This window comes from Pristiophorus japonicus, chromosome 16 (genome assembly GCF_044704955.1).
Source record: "Pristiophorus japonicus isolate sPriJap1 chromosome 16, sPriJap1.hap1, whole genome shotgun sequence".
NCBI lineage: Eukaryota > Metazoa > Chordata > Chondrichthyes > Pristiophoridae > Pristiophorus > Pristiophorus japonicus.
Genome location: NC_091992.1, coordinates 79,765,544 through 79,789,011, shown reverse-complemented (window position 1 = coordinate 79,789,011; position 23,468 = coordinate 79,765,544). Strand labels below are relative to the sequence as shown.

At 48.7% G+C, this 23,468-nt stretch overlaps 1 protein-coding gene across 8 annotated transcripts in view; it reads left to right on the top strand.

Moving 5' to 3' along the window:
• Nucleotides 1-23,468, top strand: part of LOC139226617 (caskin-2-like) — a 260,876-nt gene that overhangs the window by 126,034 nt on the left and 111,374 nt on the right. For all 8 annotated transcript variants that reach the window (XM_070857494.1, XM_070857493.1, XM_070857490.1 and 5 more), the window contains one exon: nucleotides 648-699. In XM_070857494.1, coding sequence (XP_070713595.1) covers nucleotides 648-699 — 52 coding nt within the window. The remainder of the gene's footprint in view (nucleotides 1-647; nucleotides 700-23,468) is intronic.

The window sequence follows — 23,468 nt, the reverse complement described above, 5'->3', positions numbered from 1 at the left end:
GTGGGTGGGCAGGTGGGAGTGGGTGCGGGAGGCGGGTGAAAGGGACAAAATGATCGAAGCATGTCGGGAAGCCAACTCCGCACCGGCCACTTGCGTGTTTTGCGGAGGCGGCACAATGGACGGGCAGCCTACCCGTTTCCCGGAGCCGGGTTGGCATTATAAATATAATGAGCTGGAAGCCTTGGATTTAACCAGTCTGCAGGTTTGACTGTGGGTTTCCCGGGCCTCGGGAAACATGGCAGCGAGGTGAGGATGGTCTTGGAGAGTGCTCGTTCCGGGCCAGGAGGAGCCGGGGTGCTTCCCCCCCCCCCACCCCAATCCCCACAAACTCCCCCACGATCGGACCCACCTCCTCCACCCTGGATCGGACCCCTCCCCGGGGTTCGGACCGTCTCACTGGATTGGACCTACCCGGTCCCTTCAGCCTGCTCCGGAGTGTTCCCCACCCCACTGGAAGCCAAGCCTGTAAATCAGCCTAACTTCCAGTCGGAGAACCTGTCTTGCGGGGGAACCCCTTCTCCCAGCATGTCGGGAAGTAAAAAATCTCCTGTGTCTCTCTCTCTCTAACAGTTACTGTGTCTCATTATCTCATTAACAGAGTTAGTGTCCTCCTGTCTCATTCACTTTTCTCTTTCTCTCAATTACAGAGCTTCTGGGCTCCACAAAGCGGTTGAACGTTAATTACCAGGATTCGGACGGGTGAGTACTGACAACATCCTGTTGACATTAACCCTGCTGACCCCTCAGTGCCATAAATCAATCTGGGCCGTGGGATAAAGCAATGCCCCAGGCAACAGTTTCAACCTCTTTAAATGGCCCATACTGCTTATCTGAAGAGGGCATCACCTTGACAAAGCGTTCTCCAGTATTTGTTTACATGCTGCAAGGTGATGGTATCTGCCCCATTGAAAATAAAATGAGCTGTTAGGTTTGGAGCAGGACCCGCATCACACAGTCCCCTTAGAGTTAAGATCGATCCTGACTCTCCGGCTTCAGTACATGAGACAGAAATTATCAAAATTGGGAGCAGGAGGAGGCCACTCAGCCCCTTGTGCCTGCTCTGCCATTCATTTGGGTCAGGGCTGACCTGTATCTGAACTCCATTGAGCTGTTGCTCCATATCCCTTGAAACCCTTCAAAAATTTATCAACCTTTGTGTCTTGAAAGCACCAGTTTGACCCCCAACATCCACAGCCTTTCGCTGCAATATTTTTACTTTAGTGCGCCAAAGTGCTTTCTGTAAGATTTCTAAATCTCTGGCATTAAATTGACAGCAAGAACGATTCTTTTAAAACAATTTGGAATAGTTTATTAAACACACACACGTGCACATCTATCAGCAGTTGTCAGCTATCCTATGGATCTACTTAGTTACAACAGATACAATGATGCTACAATAATGATTTATAAAATGGTATACTTTACGTCCCTCTGGCAAAGCACATGGCGTCCATCTTTACTTCTGCTGTGGAGGGAGGCTCCTGCAATTGCCGTGTGCTAAGGAGAAGAGAGACCCAGCAATCTTTGTTTGGATTATTCATCATAGGCAGTCCCTCGGAATTGAGGAAGACTTGCTTCCACTCTTAAAATGAGTCCTTAGGTGGCTAAACAGTCCAATACGGGAATTACAGTCTCTGTCACAGGTGGGACAGGTATTCGTGGAGGGAAGGGGTGGGTGGGAGGGACAGGTTTTCCGCATGCTCTTTCCGCTGCCTGTGCTTGGTTTCTGCATGCTCTTGGCGACGAGACTCGAGGTGCTCAGCGCCCTCCTGGATGCACTTCCTCCACTTAGGGTGGTCTTTGGCCAGGGGCTCCCAGGTGTTGGTGGGGATGTTGCACTTTATCAGGGAGGCTTTGAGGGTGTCCCTATAACGTTTCCTCTGCCCACCTTTGGCTCGTTTGCCGTGTAGGAGTTCCGAGTAGAGCGCTTGCTTTGGGAGTCTCGTGTCTGACATGCGAACAATGTGGCCTGCCCAGCGGAGCTGATCGAGTGTGGTCAGTGCTTCGATGCTGGGGATGTTGGCCTGGTCGAGAACGCTAACGTTGGTGCATCTGTCCTCGCAGGGGATTTGTAGGTTCTTGCGGAGACATTGTTGGTGGTATTTCTCCAGCGACTTGAGATGTCAACGGTCCATGTCTCTGAGCCATACAGGAGGGCAGGTATTACTGCAGCCCAGTAGATTATTATACCCCTTATGGCCATTGTTTCTCAGAAAGCCTCAGGATTGGGTATTATTTCCAGGGCTGTTCCTGATTGGCTTCTTCTCATACATTTGTCTGTCTGGAGGGCCGGTGCCATTCCTTGATTAGGTTAATGGCTTTCCAATTAATAGTTTGGTGCGTTTCAAAGCCATGCTAACATGAACTTGGGGACGTCATCCATTTTGTTTTAACACTGCAGCCTTTACATATAATCTACATTTTAACATTTCTAGATATATATATACAGAATCAATCTTACCATTACTAAACACTTTTATTCTCATATGTCACATTTACTGGCGGTACCCAAGCTTATCAAAGGAACGAGAGACAGAACACAGAAAATGCCGGAATGAAGTTGGACGGCTGGGCATGACTTTGAAAACATATTGCGAGAACTGCTGGAAATAAACAGCAGGTCTGTCAATACCTGAAAAGGGACAGTGTCTGTGTGTCGGATGGACGACGGGTTGTGATCAAGGGCTGACACGTGGAACATTAGCCTGTCTTTCACTGCTGACTGACCTCCTGCGTGTTTCCAGCGGCTTGAGGTTTTTGTTTTTGTACAGTTTCCGTCAGCTGCATGTCAGGAGCTGAAAGAAGTTCCCAAAATGACGGATGTGTTTTCCCCGAAGGTGCCGACACATACTGGGCGGGGGCACCAGTCCCCCTGTGTGCTGGCTGCTGCCCAGTATCTCGACCAAACAGGGCCGTGCTTCACATGTGAGCCCAAAGCAGGGAGTGTCAGCAGAATATTGGACCATTCGGGTGGGGGGGCGGCATCATAACCGATCCACTCCTACTCCGATTCCCATGGACCTTCATCTTCCCCCGGGATAGCAGTCAGGAGCATGGGCTATGGCTGTTTTTTAAATTCCTCCACTCTTTCTGCGTAGTGTGTAGAGGCAGAAACCCTCACCGCATTTAAAAAGTACTTGCCATAATTTACAGGGCTACGGACCAAGAGCTGGAAAGTGGGATTAAGCTGGATAGCTCTTTGTCGGCCGGCGCGGACACAATGGGCCGAAATGACCTCCTTCCGTGCTGTAAATTTCTATGATTTTTATGATTCTATGGCCTGTGCTGTGGGCTTTGGCCATTCAATGGGCGTCTCAGCATATAGAACAAGAATTCAATCCTGATGCACAGTTGTTTCCCCATTGTTCCCGATGCTACAGATTTCACCACGGCATTTGGGAGAATTGCTGTGATAACACTGGTTATGTAGTAAAACTAGGACTCATGATAGAAGATCGTCACTGATAAATCCAATGGGGAATTCAGGAGAAACGTCTTTACCCAGAGAGTGGTGAGAATGTGAAACTCGCTGCCACAAGGAGTGGTTGAGGCGAATAGCACAGATGCATTTAAGGGGAAGCTAGATAACACATGGGGGAGAATGGAATAGAGGGATATGCTGATAGGGTTTGATGGCGCAAAGAAAGAGAGACTTGCATTTATATAGTGCCTTTCACGACCACCAGATGTCTCAAAACACTCTACAGCCAATGAAGTATTTTGGAAATGTAGTCACTGTTGTAATGTAGGAAGGGCGGCAGCCAATTTACGCACAGCAAGCTCCCACAAACAGCAATGTGATAATGACCAGATAATCTGTTTTTTTGTTATGTTGATTGAGGGATAAACATTGGCCCCAGGACACTGGGAAAAACTCCCCTGCTCTTCTTTGAAGTAGTGCCATGGGATAGAAACATAGAAACATAGAAAATAGGTGCAGGAGTAGGCTATTCGGCCCTTTGAGCCTGCACCACCATTCAATGAGATCATGGCTGATCATTCCTTCAGTACCCCTTTCCTGCTTTCTCTCCATACCCCTTGATCCCTTTAGCCGTAAGAGCCATATCTAACTCCCTCTTGCATATATCCAATGAACTGGCATCAACAACTCTCTGCGGCAGGGAATTTCACAATTTAACAACTCTCTGAGTGAAGAAGTTTCTCCTCATCTCAGTCCTAAATGGCCTGCCCCTTATCCTAAGACTGTGTCCCCTAGTTCTGGACTTCCCCAACATCGGGAACATTCTTCCCGCATCTAACCTGTCCAGTCCCGTCAGAATTTTATATGTTTCTATGAGATCCCCTCTCATCCTTCTAAACTCCAGTGAATACAGGCCCAGTCGATCCAGTCTCTCCTCATATGTCAGTCCTGCCATCCCTGGAATCAGTCTGGTAAACCTTTGCTGCATTCCCTCAATAGCAAGAATGTCCTTCCTCAGATTAGGAGACCAAAACTGAACACAATATTCCAGGTGAGGCCTCACCAAGGCCCTGTACAACTGCAGTAAGACCTCCCTGCTCCTATACTCAAATCCCCTAGCTATGAAGGCCAACATACCATTTGCCTTCTTCACCGCCTGCTGTACCTGTATGCCAACTTTCAATGACTGATGAACCATGACACCCAGGTCTCGTTGTACCTCCCCTTTTCCTAATCTGCCGCCATTCAGATAATATTCTGCCTTCGTGTTTTTGCCCGCAAAGTGGATAACCTCACATTTATCCACATTATATTGCATCTTTTACGTCCGCCTGAGAGAGCAGATCGGGCCTCGGTTTAACATCTCATCCGAAAGACAGCACCTCTGACAGTGCAGCGCTCCCTCAGCACGGCACTGGAGTGGGAGGAGGAGGGTGGGTGGAGGCACGTGTAGAGCATAAACATCAGCACAGAGCAGTTGGGCTGAATGGCCTGTTTCTATGCTGTAAGTTCTATGTAATTCAGTAGGGTTGCTGTGGTTAATTTTTTGTGTCCTTACCGGCCAGCATGCGGCGTTGGGCTAACTCCCCAGTCACAGGCGGGCGGGTTCGGCCACAAACATGGCATTGCAGTGCATTTGCTCTCGATTCTTCCGCCAATGTCATGTTCCTGGCTTTCTGATTGGGGGATGCTCACAAAGGGGGTGTCGCTCAGCGGAGGCGGGCTGCGGCGGCAGTGGCCAGCCCCTTCCGAGCGGAGGCTGCGGAACGCAGTAGCCAGCAGCCTCCCAGCACCTCCGGACCGTGAGGCTGGGAATTGGAATGGCCCCCACGAGCGGGAGAGGCCTGGTCGGAGGGCGTCTGGCTGCTCTTTTGCACAGCAGCGCCAGTGTCCTTTGGATGCATGTCCACTTTCGGAGTCTGACTGTGGTTTTGGTACTGGACCGCAGGGAGGTTTCCGAGCCAGTGGTTCGGTTCGTTATGGGACAAGCAGCTGCTGAACATCATCGTAGGCAGTCCCTCGGAATCGAGGAAGACTTGCTTCCACTCTTAAAATGAGTCCTTAGGTGACTGAACAGTCCAATACGAGAGCCACAGTCCCTGTCACAGGTGGGACAGATGGGTGGGACTGGTTTGCCACACGCTCTTTCCGCTGCCTGCGCTTGATTTCTGCATGCTCCCGGCGTTAAGACTCGAAGTGCTCAGCGCCCTCCCGGATGCACTTCCTCCACTTAGGGCGGCCTTTGGCCAGGGACTCCCAGGTGTCGGTGGGGTTGTCGCACTTTATCAGGGAGGCTTTGAGGGTGTCCTTGTACTGCCGCTGCTGAACAAGTCATTCAATGTCCTGACGTCTGTCTGCGTGACTGACGGCGGAGCGGGCTGGAGGTGGCAGGTTGGGGAGAGACAGGATGGAACAGTGTTTCTGACTAATCTCCCTGCTGTGGGGCCTGATAGATGAGTCAGTGCCAGGAGGCAGGGTGGAGAGTGAAAGGAAATGTCATGGCTGTCTGCCTGATTGTGCGCTCAGAGAACAGAGGAGCAACTAAAAGCAGGCCGTGTGCTGGCTCGTGATATGGAGCACGCCAGTAGGGCAGAGACGACCCATGGGCGGGTTAGGTTGTGGGTCTGCTCGGCTCCGGATCTCAGCACCCTCGGCTCGGGCTAACCTGCCATTTACCCACAGAGGCAGAGAGAAAATCCGAGGGAAATTTAATCTCCAAGCTGTTCCTGTATGGCACCTGGCGTCCTTAAAAAAAACAACAACATGGGTGGAGACCGACGGGTAGGGTTGCGAGAAGTCTGGAAAAAGAAGAAGAAAAAATAGGAAAAGATAAAAAGACTTGCATTTATATAGCGCTTTTCACGACAACCGGACTTCTGAAAGCGCTTTACAGCTCTTTGGTGTGTAGTCACTATTGTAATGTGGGAAACGCGGCAGCTCACAAACAGCAAGGTGATAATGACCAGATAATCTGTTTTTTTTGTTATGTTGATTGAGGGATAACTCCCCTGCTCTTCTTTGAAGTAGTGCCATGGGATCTTTTACGCCACTTGAGAGGGCAGATGTGGCCTCGGTTTAGCGTCTCAGCCAAAAGACGGCACCTCCAACAGTGCGGCATTCCCTCAGCACTGCACTGGAGTGTCAACTTAGAATTTTTGTGCACGAGTCCCTGGAGTGGGATTTGAACCCACAACCTTCTGACTCAGAGGCGAGAGTGCTACCCACTCAGCCACAGCTGACACAGTGAGGTTAGACAGAGAGAAGCCACATATTCCATTTCAGTAAATGGGATGGAGTCCTTCCACTTCACTTTCTGTTGCCATGCATCTGAGATCTACCCGTCAACAGAGCGCAGAAGTACTTTCCCCTCGAGCTCCAGTAGATTTCCTGGCCTCCCCCAAAGGTGGTGGTCCATCCGGAGAACATAAGAAATAGGAGCAGGAGTAGACCACTGGCCCCTTTAGCCTGCTCGCCATTTAATAAGCTCCCCATAACCCTTTATTCCCTTATTGCTCAAAAAATCTGTCTATCCCCATCTTTAAACATATTCAATGATCCAGCCTCCATAGCTCTCTGGGGCAGAGAATTCCATAGATTTACAACCTTCTGAGAGAAGAAATTCCTCCTCATCTCAGTTTTAAATGGGCGGCTCCTTATTCTGAGACTATGCCCCCTAGTTTTAGTTTCCCCTATGAGTGAAAATACCCTCTTTGCATCCACTTTGTCGAGCCCCCTCATTATCTTATGTTTCATTAAGATCACCTCTCATTCTTCTGAACACCAATGAGTAGAAACCCAACCTACTCAACCTATCTTCATAAGTCATAGCCCTCATCTCCGGAATCAACCTAGTGGACCTTCTCTGAACTGCCTCCAATGCAAGTATATCCTTCCTTAAATACGGAGGCCAAAACAGTACGCAGTACTCCAGGTGTGGCCTCACCAATACCCTGTACAGTTGTAGCAGGACTTCTCTGCTTTTATACTCCATTCCCCTTGCAATAAAGGCCAACATTCCATTTGCCTTCCTGATTACTTGCTGTACCTGCATACTCACTTTTTCTATTTGATCCACAAAGGTCCACAGTCTGCAATTTTGTCCAAGTGGCTGTTTTTCTTGTGTTGGCCTAGACAGCAAGTGTTGGTCCTTTACTTGTGGTCCTCAACAGACTTGCCTCCCCATGTGTCGCTGATCTCCTGCCCGGTTGTAGGGTCAAGACCAAGCTGGGATTCGGTACGATTCCTTCTACTTTTCTTGTCTCTCCAATTAATAAAGGAACAAGGGAAAAGAAAAAAGAAATAACTTGCATTTGTATAGCGCCTTTCACACCTCAAAATGTTTTCAGCCAAAGAAGTACTTCCGAAGTGTAGTCACTGCTGTAATGCAGGAAATGCGGCAGCCAGGTTGCGCACAGCAAGCTCCCACAGATAGCACTGAGATGAATGAACAGATAATCTGTTTTAATGATGTCGATTGAAGGATAAATATTGGCCAGGACACTGGGGAGAACTTCCCTGCTCCTCTTCGAAATAGTGCCACGGGATTTTTTTACAGGCTTTTCTTACATTACAACAATGACCACACTTCAGAAAGTAATGGATTGGCTGTAAAGGTCTTTGGGACGTCTGAGGCCAGGAGAGGCACTATATATAAATGTACAAGTACTTGCTTTCTTTTTAGTTTGGCCTGGATCTGCTGGGACAGCTTGTCATAGTGTGAGAAGGCTGTTTACAGGTGGGATCGGAGAGATGAGGCAGCTCGCCGACAGTCATGGAGCTGTTGCGAAGGATCTTTGCCCGAGGAGGCTGAGTCAGATTTGAAATATTTAAACAAACACATAGTCCACTCATCAAGTGTCAGTATCTCGGCCGAGTCTCGAGTCTGTTCCTGCTCGCTATGTGAAGGGGAGCATGATGCAAACCTGCAGGAAACCTGGTGTCATGAGTTAGGAATCCTGGCCACCTGGTACTTAAAGGGGCGGTTAAACACCTGGTGCACCAGTGGGCAGCGATGCCATATAGCTACGTTGCCAGTTGTGGAAACCTTAGTGTTCTGACAGGAAAAGGCCATCAGTGCAATGGTACATTGATGCCCACCTGTTTCGGGAGTTGGGAGTCCTAAACTGCCCTCTTTCCCCTGCCCGAGCCCTGGCCAAGATTCATGCCTTTGTTACCTCTAGACTTGACTATTCCAACGCACTCTTGGCTGGCCTCCCACATTCTACCCTACGTAAACTAGAGGTGATCCAAAACTCAGCAACCCGTGTCCTAACTCATGACAAGTCCCGCTCACCCATCACCCCTGTGTTTTCTGACCTACATTGGCTCCCGGTTAAACAACGCCTCGATTTTAAAATTCTCATCCTTGTTTACAAATCCCTCCATGGCCTCGCCCCTCCCCATCTCAGTAATCTCCTCCAGCCCCACAACCTCACAAGATGTCTGCTCTCCTCAAATTCTGCCCTCTTGAACATCCCTCATTATAACTGCTCAATCATCGGTGGCCGTGCCTTCAGCTGTTTGGGCCCTTAGCTCTGGAACTCCCTCCCTAAACCTCTCCGCCTCTCTACCTCTCTCTCCTCCTTTAAGACGCTCCTTAAAGCCTATCCCTTTAACCAAGCTTTTGGTCGAGTCTGTTTTCATGCTCCCCTTAATTTCTTCTTCTGTGGCTCAGTGTCACATTTATCTGTTTTGCCTTATAACACTGCTGTGAAGCGCCTTGGGATGTTTTACTACGTTAAAGGCGCTATATAAATAAAAGTTATTATTATTATTATAGTCAGCTCTTGTGAGTCATGAAAGAAAAGCCATCGCTGGCCACTGTTCACAAATGACTGTGGCGCTCAATGATTGCTGATTATACTTCCCAGCATGCACCTCTGGCTTGACCAATCCATTCCCAGCGTACACATCTACCATTTAAACAATAAGGGAGTCTAGGGTTATGGGGAGCGGGCAGAGAAATGGAGCTGAGGCCAAGATCAGATCAGCCATGATCTTATTGAATGCCGGAGCAGGCTCGAGGGGCCAAATGGTCTACTCCTGCTCCTATTTCTTATGTTCTTATTATAGCCATGGCTCAATGGTGGCACTCTTGCCTCTGATTCACATGTCCCACTCTGGAGACCCGAGTGCATAATCCAGGCTGACACTCCAGTGTGGTACGGAGGGCGTGCTGCACTGTCAGAGGAACCGTCCTTCGGATGAGATGTTAAACCAAGTCTGCCCTCTCAAGTGGATGTAAAGATTTTGAAAAAGAGCAGGGGATTTCTTCTCTGTGTCCTGCCCAATATTTCTCCCATAACCAACATTGCTTGAACAGATTATCTGGCCATTTACATCATTGACATTTGTGGGAGCTTGCTGTGCAAAAATTGGATGCCATATTTCCATAGATTACAACAGTGAATACATTTCAAATCGTACTTCATTGGCTGTGAAGCACTTTGGGATATCCTGAAGTTGTGAAAGGCGCTATAGAAATACAAGTCTTTCTTCACTTCAGGTTATCCACTTTGTCAGGAAAAATAAAAAAGCAAATTATTATTTAAATGGAGAGAGATTACAAAATGCAGCAGTACAGGAGGACCTGGGGATCCTGTGCACTAAACACACAAAGTTAGTATACAGGTATAGCAAGTGATCAGCAAGGCAATGGAATATTGGCCTTTATTGTAAGGGGGATAGAGTATAAAAACAGAGAAATCCTGCTGCAACTGTACAAAGGCAATGGAATATTGGCCTTTATTGTAAGGGGGATAGAGTATAAAAGCAGAGAAATCCTGCTGCAACTGTACAGGATATTGGCGAGATCACACCTAGAGTACTGCGTGCAATTTTGGTCTCCTTATTTAAGGAGGGGTATATTTGCTTTGGAAGCAGTTCAGAGAAGGTTCACTAGGTTAATTCCTGAGATGAAGGATTTGATTTATGAAGAAAAGTTGAGCAGATTGGGCCTATACTCATTAGAGTTTAGAAAAATGAGAGGTGATCTTATTGAAGCATATGAGATAATGAAGAGGCTCGACAAGGTAAATGCAGAGAGGATGTTTCCCCTCGTGGTGGAATCTAGAACTAGGGGGCATAGTTTAAGAATAAGGGATCGCCCATTTAGAATTTCTTCTCTCGGAGGGTTATAAATCTGGAATTCTCTGCCCGAGAGACCAGTGGAAGCTGGGTCATTGAATATATTTAAGGTGGAGATAGACAGATTTTTGAATGATAAGTGAGTGAAGGTTTATGGGGAGCGGGCAGGGAAGTGGTGCTGAGTCCATGATCAGATCAGCCGTGATCTTATTGAATGGCGGAGCAGGCTCGAGGGGCCAAATGGCCGACTCCTGCTCCTATTTCTTATGTTCTTATATTCACCATGACCAATCAGCTCTCGATTGCCTTTGGTGAGCAGTACTGCACATTGATCGTATCAAACAGGCAAATTATTTTTTAAATTGAAGATTAAAAAATGGTGTTTAGTCTTGGGTTTCAAAGTAGACCCTACTGCGGGCGAGCCTACTGACACTTTAGATGTGTCTTGAAGATGCCTCAAAATGATAAAGAGAAGGTTAAGAAGAAACTGATGGAGTTGTTCAATATTATGAAGGATTTTGATAAGAAGTGGACAAGAACTATTTCCACTAGCCAGTGAGTTAGTAACTGGAGGCCAGACATTGAAGGTCATCGCCAAAAGTCCGATGGGTGATATTTGGGAGGGGCTTTATTTTGTTTATACGGAGGGTTGTTGGAACATGGAATGCCCAGCCAGAAACAACAAGGGAAGCAGAATCCATAATAGCTTTCAGAAATAAACATTCAAACGGATATGGGGGTAAGGTTCAGGGATGGGGACAGGCAAGATGGGCCAAATGGCGACCTCCTGTGCTGCACAATTCCATGATTCTCATCCTTGTTTTCAAATCCTTCCATGGCCTCGCCCCTCCTTATCTCTGTCAGCTCCTCTAGCCCCACAATCCTCCGAGATCTCTGCGCTCCTCCAAGTCTGGCCTCTTGCGCATCCCCGGTGTTAATCGTTCCACCATTGGCGGCCGTGCCTTCAGCTGACCTAAGCTTTGGAATTCCCTCCCGAACCTCTCCGCCTCTCTATCCCTCTTTCTTCCTTTTAAGGCGCTCCTTAAACCCTACCTCTTTGACCAATGACATCTCCTTCTGTGGCTCGGTGTTTGTTTTGATGTCACCATTGTGAAGCACCTTGGAAGTTTCACTACATTAAATGCGCTATATAAATGCAAGTTGTTGTTGATTCTAGGACCAGTTGAGCAATGGAGGGATAAATACGTTGATGTCTATGAGACTTTGGATAGCAGCGAAAGCAAATGATGTAAGATATAGTCAGGCTGTGTCTTGCAGGGTGGAATTTGAAGTAGTTTACACTGAGGCTGCACAAGCCAGGACAGCAAGATAATGGAGCTCCTTTATTCCAGTCCGACATCCCAACATGCGGTTGAAGGGGCCTAGGGGGTGTTTTTTTAACAGTGTGGTGAAGTTTTCCTTCAGACAGCCGTCAGCATGGTGCCGAGGAAGTGCGAGACCCGAATAAACACCACTCCACTGACAGCTCTCACCGAGCGCGGCTGTAACTTCTCTTGTCGTGACCTCGCAAGGTGCTGGAAGAAAGTTCAGCTCAGTGGAAGGGGCAGTTTGCTCCTCGGACCCTGGGCCCGAGAGAGGGTGGGAAAAGAGCCAGAGATCCTGCTGTTAATCACTGCCAGAAAGTGCCGCATTGGTCTGTGAATGGTCGGGGCGGACAGAATGGAATCATCAGTGGTACCTTTCCGAGTTGAATAGTCAACTGCTGAAAGAAAGACAAGACTTGCATTTATATAGCGTCTTTCACAACCTCAGGATGTTCGAATGTGCTTTACAATCAATGAAGTACTTTTGGAGTGCAGTCACTGTTATAAATGTGGGAAACGCAGCAGTACAATTTGCACACAGCAAGCTCCCACAAACAGCAATGTGATAATGACCAGAAAATCTGTTTTTTTGTTTTGTTGATTGAGGGATAACTATTGGCCAGGTTACTGGGGATAACTCCCCTTACTTTCTTTGAAATAGTGCCATGGGATTTTTTACGTACATCTGAGAGAGCAGACGGGGCCTCGGTTTAACGTCTCATCCGAAAGACGGCACCTCCGTCAGTGCAGCACTCCCTCAGCACTGCACTGGGAGTGTCAGCCTAGATTTTTGTGCTCAAACCTCTGGAATGGAACTTGAACCCACAACCTTCTGACTCAGGAGGTGAGAGTGCTACCCACTAAGTCACAGCTGACACTGTCTAGCCTCACACATGAAGAATGACCAAGATATCAAAGGGGTGCTGGTAGCGGTGGAATCGCAGCCCAGTGTGAGTTGTCACTGGAGAACGTCCGGGCAGGTCTTGTGTAGACCCAACTGCGTTAGAACTACAAATTGGTTTTGTTAGCCAGGTTGGGCATCCTGTAATTCATTAGTGATGTCCTCACATTTTAGATGTATTCCAGGGCAAGTTACACATGTGCCCTAAAGCTTTTTACAAATCTCTAGAGCTAGTAGGACCAATCCTAGGCAAGGAGTTTGCTAGTTGGTGCAAGCAACCTTCAGCTGCCTAGGCTCTAAGCTCTGGAATTCCCTCCCTAATGCTCTCCGCCTCGATTCCAAGGGACTCTCCTCCTTTAAGATGCTCTTTAAAACTTACCTCACCTGTCCTAATATCTCGTTGTGTGGCTCGGTGTCAATTTTTGTCTGGTTATGCTCCTGTGAAGTGCCGTGGGATGTTTTACTACGTTAAAGATGCTGAATGTTTGCTGACAACTACAGTTTTTGCCCATTTATTGCCCATCCCTAGTGGCCCAGAGGGCATTAAGACTCCATCATCATCATAGGCAATCCTTTGGAATCGAGGAAGACTTGCCTCCACTCTAAAAATGAGTCCTTAGGTGGCTGAACAGTCCAGTACGAGAGCCACAGTCCCTGTCACAGGTGGGACAGACAGTGGTTGAGGGAAAGGGAAGGTGGGACTGGTTTGCCGTATGCTCTTTCCGCTGCCTGCGCTTGGTTTCTGCATGCTCTCGGCGATGAGACTCTAGGTGCTCAGCGCCCTCCCGGATGCACTTCCTCCACTTAGGGCGATCTTTGGCCAGGGACACCCAGGTGTCGGTGGGGATGTTGCACTTTATCAGGGAGGCTTTGAGGGTGTCCTTGTAATGTTTCCTCTGCCCACCTTCGGCTCGTTTGCCGTGAAGGAGTTCCGAGTAGAGCGCTTCAATCACACAATGTGGGACTGAGGTCATGCAGGGCCAGAGCAGGTAGGTTGGCAGCTCGCTTCCCTGTGGGACAATAGTGAACCAGTTGACCTTTTCACAAGGGTCAGTAACCAGAGGACACAGGTTTAAGATAATTGGCCTAAAAACAGAGGGAAGATGAGAATTTCTTTACACAGCGACTTGTTATGATCTGGAATGCACTACTTGAAAGAAGCAGATTCAATAGTAACTTTCAAAAGGAAACTGTATATATACTTGTAAAGGAGAAATTTGCAGGGCTATAGGGAAAGAGCAGGGGTGTGGGACTAATTGGATAGGTCTTTCACAGAGATGGCACAGGCACAATGGGCCGAATGGCCTTTTTATGTTGCTGTATGATTCTGTGAAACCAGCTGTTTCTTAAGATACTTTTCCTGGTGCCAGCCCACAATTGACAGCTTGGTCATGGTTGGATTTGAACTCAAGACCTATGGGTTGTCCAATCCCATCAACCACTGGGCTACCGTACCCTGTCGATCTCACAGTAAATCACTGACAGAAGGAATCGGGCACCCTAACACGCAGGGTGCTGTCTTGCAATCTGCTCCGGTCACATTGTGTGGGGGATTGGTTCCACGGCGCCAACAGCAACAGGCAAACAAGAGCTCCTCGACCTCTCGCCCAGTGTCTGAGATTGAAGCTCCGTCTGTAGCAGTCAGAGCACAGTGGGCTGGGGGCCTGGAGCAGGATGGAAGGGGCGGGACAAATAAAGCCAGACAAAATGGCAGCTGGGTGTGGCAGGAGGAGGGCGGTGGAAATCGGCGACTCGGTGGGTTCCCAATTGCCCCGGCGACGCCGCCTCGTGAACCTTATCCCACTCCCGCTGAAGCTGAGCCATGCCGTTGCCGGAGAGCTGTATGTAATGGAGCCACTGCTGGGCATTTGGTTTACATAGGAGGCTCCATGTTCCACACGGCATTGACTGCCCAGCCTCACATTTGTGGGAGCTTGCTGTGCGCAAATTGGCATGTTTCCAACATTACAACTGTGACTGCACTTCATAAAATACGTCATCGGCTGTGAAGAGCTTTGGGTGTCCTGAGGCCATGAAGGGTGCTACACAAATGCAAGTTCTTTCTCTCTCCCTCTTTCTCTCTCTCTCTCTCTCTCTCTCTCTTTCTCTTTCTCTTTTTTCATCCCCAAGCTCTGTGTCCTATATATATATAGTTCCACCTAGAGGACTACTGTGGCACTGCAGCTCAGTGCTGTTTACAAGAGTAAACAGTTCAGGTCATCTGACAGGGGTTCCTGAAGTTATCAGCCATCTTAGAGCCTGTGTGTGTTTGTGATGTCGTCCTGAAAACATAACACTCTGGAACTCCATCCCTAAACCTCTCCGCCTCGCTACCTCTTTCCTCCAAGGTGCTCCTTAAAACCTACCTCTTTGACCAAGCTTTTGGTCACCTGCCCTAATTTCTTTTTCTGTGGCTCAGTGTCAAATTTATTTGTTTTGTGTTAAAACACCGCTGTGAAGCGCCTTCGGGCGTTCTACTATGTTAAAAGCGCTGTATAAATACAAGTTGTTTGTATTTCTCTCTTTCTCGCTCTCTTTTTCCCTCTCTCTTTCCCTCTCTCTGTCTCTTTCTATCTCTTTCTATCTCTTTCTCTCTTGCTTTCTCTCTTTCTATCACTCTCTCTTTCTATCACTCTTTTAATCTCACGTTTTCCCTCCCTCCCTCCCTCCCCGCAGCACTGAAGGGTCTCATGGTGGTGAGGTAATGGGAAATGATTCAGCTCGCTCTCTCTCACTCTCTGCCTTTCTTTGCTCCGAAGGAGTGTGAATTACAGGGCTCCTGTGTCACTTTAGTTCCCAGCCCTGCGACTGACAGTTGAACCCTTGAGCACAGAGCCGGGGCTGTGAGAAGCCCCTCTCAGAACAATGGGCTGTATTTATCCAGCTCGTCGCAGCTCCAGACTTGGTAACCAAGCTCAGGTCCAGGGCTGAAAGTATCAAAGGCGGAGAGATGGGGAGGGAGGGGCCTCGGCCCGTAACTGACGGCCCGCGACTCTTCTTCCTGGTGTTGACGTCCATACAAAGACTTTAATGAAGTGTTCAAAAAAGGAACAGAATTGATGGTGACCACCACCTCTGAAATCCTGTTAACCCTTTCGCCGAGCTGGCTGAGTTTGAAAATCAGAAAGGATGAAATTCGGTTGGGGGCTAATTCATCATCGTAGGTAGTCCCTCGGAAACGAGGAAGACTGGCTTCCACTCTTAAAAATGAGTCCTTAGGTGGCTGAACAGTCCAGTACGAGAACCACAGTCCCTGTCACAGGGCGCTGATGGCGATGGGCCGGTAACATTTGTACCGGGAAATGGTTTGCGTCGGCAGCCACAAAGTTCATCAGCTGGGCCCTGAGTGTGGGCGGAGCGCTAAGGGAGGCATTCCACTCCTTTTAGGGCACTAGGCCGGCTGAGCAACTGAAAATCCCGAGCTAAAGAACCGGCCTTGGAGCGCCCTAATAAAGGCTTCCCGGGGAACCTATCCCCCCCCCCCACAAAAATCATTCCCAATACCTTGCTCACCTCACATAAACATAAATCGCAAAAATAAAATAAATCAATCTCACTTACCTCAGGAAGTCACACCTTCCCCTAGCGCCACTGGTACAGCTCGGACTGCCCGCTTTCCCAAGCGGTCCCACGAGGGGGCGCTACAGGCCCCCCCAGAAAACAATTTTAAGAACGGTGTCGTAACCAGGGGGCGTTGCACCACCAGTTCGCCTCTCCTGGGCGGTACTGCTCCGCGCCCTCACAAAACTGGCACCGAATGTCCCGGTGGGGCACTAGAAGCTGGTTGCCCAGTTGGAAGTGCTTTCCGCCACCATTACCGCGCCCCTCCTCCCGCCGTGATGATTATTCCTAACCAGTCAGTCCTCCACTCAATGAGAACATACAAGGCGTGAATTGCTGGGGGCAGGGCCATTTATATAATTGCGATGGACACCCATGCCTGTAGCCGAGCAACAGAGATCCCCTTGCCTTGATGAACCAATGGAAGTCGGAGCAACAAGACGGCAATTCAGGTTTGGTAAGGGCCGAAAAAAAATAGCGACAACTTAAAAAAGAAATGCTGCTCAGGGTGCAAAGAGGCATCGATTTCTCCTGCAATGAACCGGGCCGCCTTAAGGCCCAGAGTTTGGTCTAGGCCTGCTCTCGGGTACTGCTGGGGATGTCAGATGGCGAGCTTGGCCGAACTCCTGGGGTCGCCTGGCAACACCCCCACACACGCCTCTAAAAGCCAGACATCAGAGGGCGGGCCCATCCCCCATTTATTGGGGAATCTTTGAGGGGCAGAAACCTGGGGAATCCAGCACTAAATTGTGGCCCAATACGTCGAAGTTCCAGCGCCAACTTCATCCCCACCTCCTCACAGACTGGAGTTTCCGGCCCAATGTTATATTTTTCAGTCAACAGATGAATGTTTATTATTTGGTCTGGCACCAATGTGTACTTGCCGTATCAATGCAAACAAGTTCTTTCTGTTGAAAGCAAGAGAAAACATGCCCAGAGGGCCCAGCAACAAGGCTGCTCTCGGAGCTTGCTGCAGAAATCACCGCACTTGGCTCAATGAGAAAAGGCATTCTACAACGAGGAAATAAGAACAGACATGACTTGGAAGGCAGGAGAGCTAGTGGGGCAAGTGCCTGTTCCAACCTGCGTTTACAATGGAGTTGAGAACAGAAGAACAATGCTTCGAGGGGTTGGTTTACAACCGGGCAGGAACCACAAAGATACAGGCTTGATGTGAGTGCATAATTAGAGTTTGGGTGAAACGTGGCGGTTGGAGGCTTTTGGCTGGCTGCCAAGTCATCTCACAGGGCGTCTCTCGTCGGGTCTTTGGACTTGTGGCTTTTGCGGTTTTGCTCAGTGCAAATGATGGGCTTACTTGCTGGTAAACTCCTGTTTGTAAAGTTTCTCCTGTGAGAATTAGGGCACATTGATATGGGAGCGCTGGTTAGTGACTTCATTAGTTGAATGAAAAGGGCGGGTGACATTTGATGACAGAGAACCCACAAAGTAAGGCTCAACTAACAACACAAACAACAGTAACAACTTGCATTTGTATAGCGCCTTTAACGTTCCAAGGCATTTCGCAGGAGTGCAATCAGATAGAAATTGACACCCGAGTCAAAGAAGACATTTGGACAGGTGACCAAAAGGTGGGGCAAAGGAAGTGGGGATGGACAAGGGGCCAGAATTGGAGGAACGCAGAGGTCTTGGAGGGTTGTAGGGTTGGCGGAGGTTACAGGGAGGGGCGAGGCCATGGAGGATTTGAACACAGGGATGAGAATTTTAAAATCGAGGCGTTGCTTAACCAGGAGCCAATGTAAGTCAGCGAGTACAGGGGTGATAGGTGATGGGGACGTGGTGCGAGATATGACACGCAGTCCTCCGGACCTTGTGTCTTTCTGCTCTTACTGAAAGAACCGGTCAAATGCTTTGAATTCCCAAATTGTTTCATTTCAGTTTTTTTTGGTCTGGAGTAGTTAGTTAAATGTTGTAGTAAAGAGGAGTGCCTCTCTCAGGGCCTGTCCCAAACAACACAAGAAACATTAGTAGCCTGAAAGGGCAGGTTGGCCCATAAAAGATGTTCTTTCTGGTACATTAACTCTCCCATTACGCCATCACTTAAATAACCCCATGCTTTTGTTTCCACAATCCCATCTGCTCAATTAGTCCAAGCATTTCTTTAAAGAGTAGAGACACTTTATTTAATATCTGTTTACATTAACTTTTCACTAATTTCTATTGATGTCCTATGACTTTGAAGTAATACTCTTGATTTCTCCTATCTACACCATTTAACATGCTCTATAATTTGTTGCTTATTCCCCTTTTAACCATCATCATCATCGACAGTCCCTCGAAATCGGGGAAGACTTGCTTCCACTCTAAAAGTGAGTTCTCAGGTGACTGTACCGTCCAATACGGGAATTACAGTCTCTGTCACAGGCGGGGCAGACAGTGGTTGAGGGAAAGGGTGGGTGGGACAGGTTTGCCGCACGCTCCTTCCGCTGCCTGCGCAGCCTTGTTACTTCACAGTTCAGGCCCTTTATATTTTGGGTTAAGTTAGAGAGAGTCTCTGCCTGGACCCCTTTTAAAGAGGGTCTTGATAGTCGGCCCCCATTTAATGACATTGGCCTCGATATTAGCTCAGGACGATCGGGGCGGGGGGGGGTTAAAATAAAACAATGGGGACCACGTCTCCAAGCCGACGCTCACGCGTCCGTTGCCATTCTTACAGCGGCGGGACACTTCATTAGCATATTTAAATCAGGCTCCCACAGTGCAACTGGGCGGGAAACGGAGGGAAAAAAATTATAATGTGATCCTGTCGTTAAATTCGGCAAGATCTCTGCACCCCCGACCTTGCCCGGGCTTAACCCCCCCCCCCAACCCCACCGCCCATAATTTCGGCAAAGCTTCAGAAAGCCACATAACCCCGGGGTACCAAGCTCAACACCGACGAGCATATTCAGGAGTGTAACCGTAAGGGGCGAAAGGTGGGGCGAGGATCATTCCAGTTCAAAATCAACGTCCAAATTCTCTGTTGATGGTTATTTATTTTGTGTATATATATATATACTTTGTAAATTCTCTTAACGTTTGAGTTGCTGATGGCGGGGGAGAGTGGTTGGGGCAGAGATTGAGCCCCACAGTGTGCTGTGTTTGGTTCCCTGCCAAAGGGGAGTCAGCCACCCCCAGGGGTTATTGAGCTGTGCTTTCAGCTGTTTCAAAATTGTTTACAAATCCCTCCACAGCCTCGCCCCTCCCTATCTCTGTAATCTCCTCCAGCCCTTCCAACCCCCCCCCCCCCCCCCCCCTGCCCGAGAGCTCTCTGCCCTCCTGAGCATCTCTGATTATAATCGTTCAACCATTGGTGGCCGTGCCTTCAGCTACCTGGGCCCCAAGCTCTGGAACTCCCTCCCTAAACCTCTCCGCCTCTCTATCTCTCTTTCCTCCTTCAAGACGCTCATTAAAACCTACCTCTTTGACCAAGTTACCTGCGCTAATGTCTACTTACGCGGCTCGGTGTCAGTTTCTTTCTCATAATACTCCTGTGAAGCACCTCTGGACGTTTCACTACGTTAAAGGCGCTATATAAATACAAGTTGTTGTAGTTGTTTGTCATAACCTGCTTCCCGTACATTGCCCGGACACCTGTCCCATTGCCTTCTGCCTACCAGAAAAAATAATTGAAGTTGGAATTCATTGGAATTCTGAGATGAGAGGTGATCTTATCAAAACGTATAAGATTATGAGGGGGCTTGACAAGGTGGATGCAGAGAGGATGTTTCCACTGATGGGGGAGACTAGAACTAGAGGGCATGATCTTAGAATAAGGGGCCGCCCATTTAAAACTGAGATGAGGAGGAATTTCTTCTCTCAGAGGGTTGTAAATCTGTGGAATTCGCTGCCTCAGAGAGCTGTGGAGGCTGGATCACTGAATATATTTAAGGCAGAGATAGACAGTTTCTTAACCGATAAGGGATTAAGGGGTTATGGGGGATGGGCAGGGAAGTGGACCTGAGTCCATGATCAGATCAGCCATGATCGTATTGAATGGCGGAGCAGGCTCAAGGGGCCGTATGGCCCACTCCTGCTCCTATTTCATGTTCTTATTAAGTGAAATGTCTTTATTTATATCTTCCATTCTTCCCGCACCTCACTGGCCTGTTCCTCTTTGTTCAGCTCTCACCTTGAACTTCATCTCTTTCTTTACATTTCTCCGGGGCTCTCTCTATTCACTTCTCTCATCTCGTTTTGTTTCTCTGGTACGCTTTCCACAGCGCTCTCAGTTCTTTCACGCCCACCTCTATCTCACACAATCTACCAGGGGGCTGGGACGACAGCTGAGGCCCTCACGTGACACAGCCTCTGCAGCCGTAGCCTTATTTTACACAGGCCTAAAAAATAGGAGCTTTTAGGTCAAAAATAAATGAGAACCGCCACAACCTGCACCACAGGGAACAGTGCATGCCTGACGCTGAACCAGGGGGTTCCCTCATGCACAACGTATGACACTGCGGCCTACAGGCAGCTGAGACAGAGCAGCCTGTTGGTGAGTCTAATCCATTGGTATCTAGCTTTTATCTTCATGGGCTATTAAGGTGTCGATCACAGCCCTTCAGGTGTGTGATGGGAGGTCAGGTATAAAGCTTATCAGGTATATCAGCCGTGGCTCAGTGGGTAGCACTCTCTCCTCTGAGGCAGAAGGTTGTGGATTCAAGTCCCACTCCAGGGACTTGAGCACAAAAAAAATCTAGGCTGACACTCCCAGTGCAGTGCTGAGGGAGTGCCGCACTGTCGCAGGTGCCGTCTTTCAGATGAGACATTAAACCGAGGCCCCGGCTGCCCTCTCAAGTGGACATCAAAGATCCCACAGCACTATTTCGAAGAAGAGCAGGGGAGTTATCCCTGGTGTCCTGGCCAATATTTATCCCTCAATCAACATAACAAAAAAACAGATTATCTGGTCATTATCACATTGCTGTTTGTGGGAGCTTGCTGTGCGCAAATTGGTTGCCGCGTTTCCCACATTACAACAGTGACAACACCCCAAAAAGTACTTAATTGGCTGTAAAGCGCTTTGAGACATCCGGTGGTCGTGAAAGGCGCTATATAAATCCAAGTCTTTCTTTTCAAGTCCGTATTCTTATTAATTGCTGTGTCGGCCTGGATTTTGTGCTCAAGTCTCTGGAGTGGTGCTTGATTGAACCCACAACCTTCTGACTCAGAGACGAGAGTGCTAGCCACTGGGCTGAGAGAGGAGAGATTATCGTGCCTGCACGTGCGGACAGACAGCACCCTGTTGCGGGCGTGTGTCGTTTCGGAGTTCAGAGGTACAGAGCCGTGGCGATCTGTGAATTGTGGTCATGTGCCTCAGTCTCTTTGAGTTGTCGGTGAGCTCATTGTTGGCTGACAGATTGCTTTCATTCCAAGTTGGCTCTGGAGCGATGTGTAAATGCTGCCGCTGGTTTAAGTTTGAACTTGTTTTATTTGAAGTGGTGTTAGTTCTCTCTCTTTCCCTCCCGCCTCCACCCCCACCCCTCACCCTTTTGTCCTGCCCCTCCCCCAACCTGGCGACCTTGCAGGTTTCAACACAGACTCGATCAGTGTTTGAGATTGTTACACCTGGTGGGGAGATAATCACTTTACATGAAGCGTGTTCGGAAAGGACGTGCTGAGTGCTTTGGCGTGTGCCAGGATTCATGTAGATATTAATCGTCGCTTTGTGCCACCTCCGGGGTCGACATTGTGTGGTAGTTACCGGCACTGATAGCAGGGCAACCGCAGGGGAACAGATTTGAGATTGCACTTTTTTTGAATGAAGTGTTTTGTTGTTGTACATTTTGTGCACATCGAGCTGGGAGTTGATACAGCTGAGGTTCGCAAGACCATTTCAGGCACCCAGTGTTAGTGTCAACCTGGTACAGCCCGGGTTAGATACAGAATAAAGCTCCCTCTACACTGTCCCATCAAATACTCCCAGGGCAGGTACAGCACGGGTTAGATGCAGAGTAAAACTCCCTCTACACTGTCCCATCAAACACTCCCAGAGCAGGTACAGCACGGGTTAGATACAGAGTAAAGCTCCCTCTACACTGTCCCATCAAACACTCCCAGAGCAGGTACAGCACGGGTTAGATACAGAGTAAAGCTCTCTCTACACTGTCCCATCAAACACTCTTAGGCCAGTTTCTTCTTTTACATGACTCCTCAAAGATTTTTGCTTTGACTTCACCTCCAATACCACATGCCACCAGCTCATGGATTACTTTGTGTCTAAGATTGTGAGGCTCTGTGTAGCTGCCTCTGCCCATACTATCGCTTCTTCCCCGCGTCTCCCTCTTGTCCGCCCACTGTCTCCCACTCACTCTAGCCCTGTTTCACTGACACTCCACAGGTTTTCTACCATCCTTTCCAAGTCAACTCATCCATGAGACCCACTTCCTGTCCCCTTCCTTCCGTCCCCTCACAACTCCTGACCACTTAACCAGCACTTCTGGCCCCCCTGCCAGTTGATGGTTCCTCTTCCTCCACCGCCATCACATTTCTTTCCAAATCAGCTCAAAAATCTAATTCCTCAACCCTTTTCTGACTCTTCTCCAGCCTCCCTTTATTCTCAAGGTCCAGAAACGCGTCGCCGCCTCCCGACTGTGGCCTCCATCTCTTCTAAAACTCCCTTCAGTCCAGCTTCCATCCTGCTCACAGCACTGAGGCTGCCCAGTGGCCAAAGTCCATGACATTCGGGAGGCATAGGAACAGGAGGAGGCCATTCAGCTCCTCGAGCCAGTTCCGCCATTCATTTAGATCATGGCTGACTGTATCTTAACTCCATCTACCGACCGTGGTTCCGTAACCCTTAATATCCTTACCCAACAAAAAATTGGGACTTCTAATTCAACAATCGTGGTTGGGTTTGAATCCATAACCCAAGGTGAAAGTTCAGAGGGTTCATTCACCTCTAACACAGCTCCAATCTATATTTTATGAAAAACATCCTTTCTGGTCATCTAATTCAATCGCTGATAAAATGATTAGAGTGATGGTTGTCCCTGTACACATCCTGGGGGCCAGACGTTCGTGCTTAAAGGCAGCATGGTGGCACAATGTGTTGAGGCTGCCAGTGGGCTGTACCAGGCTCGAGCCTGTGATTCCTCCGCTCTGCCATAGGGGGAGACGCTGAGCCCCATCAGGAAGGCAGCAAACACCTCCGTTCCGTCAGCTGTTGATGAGTTCC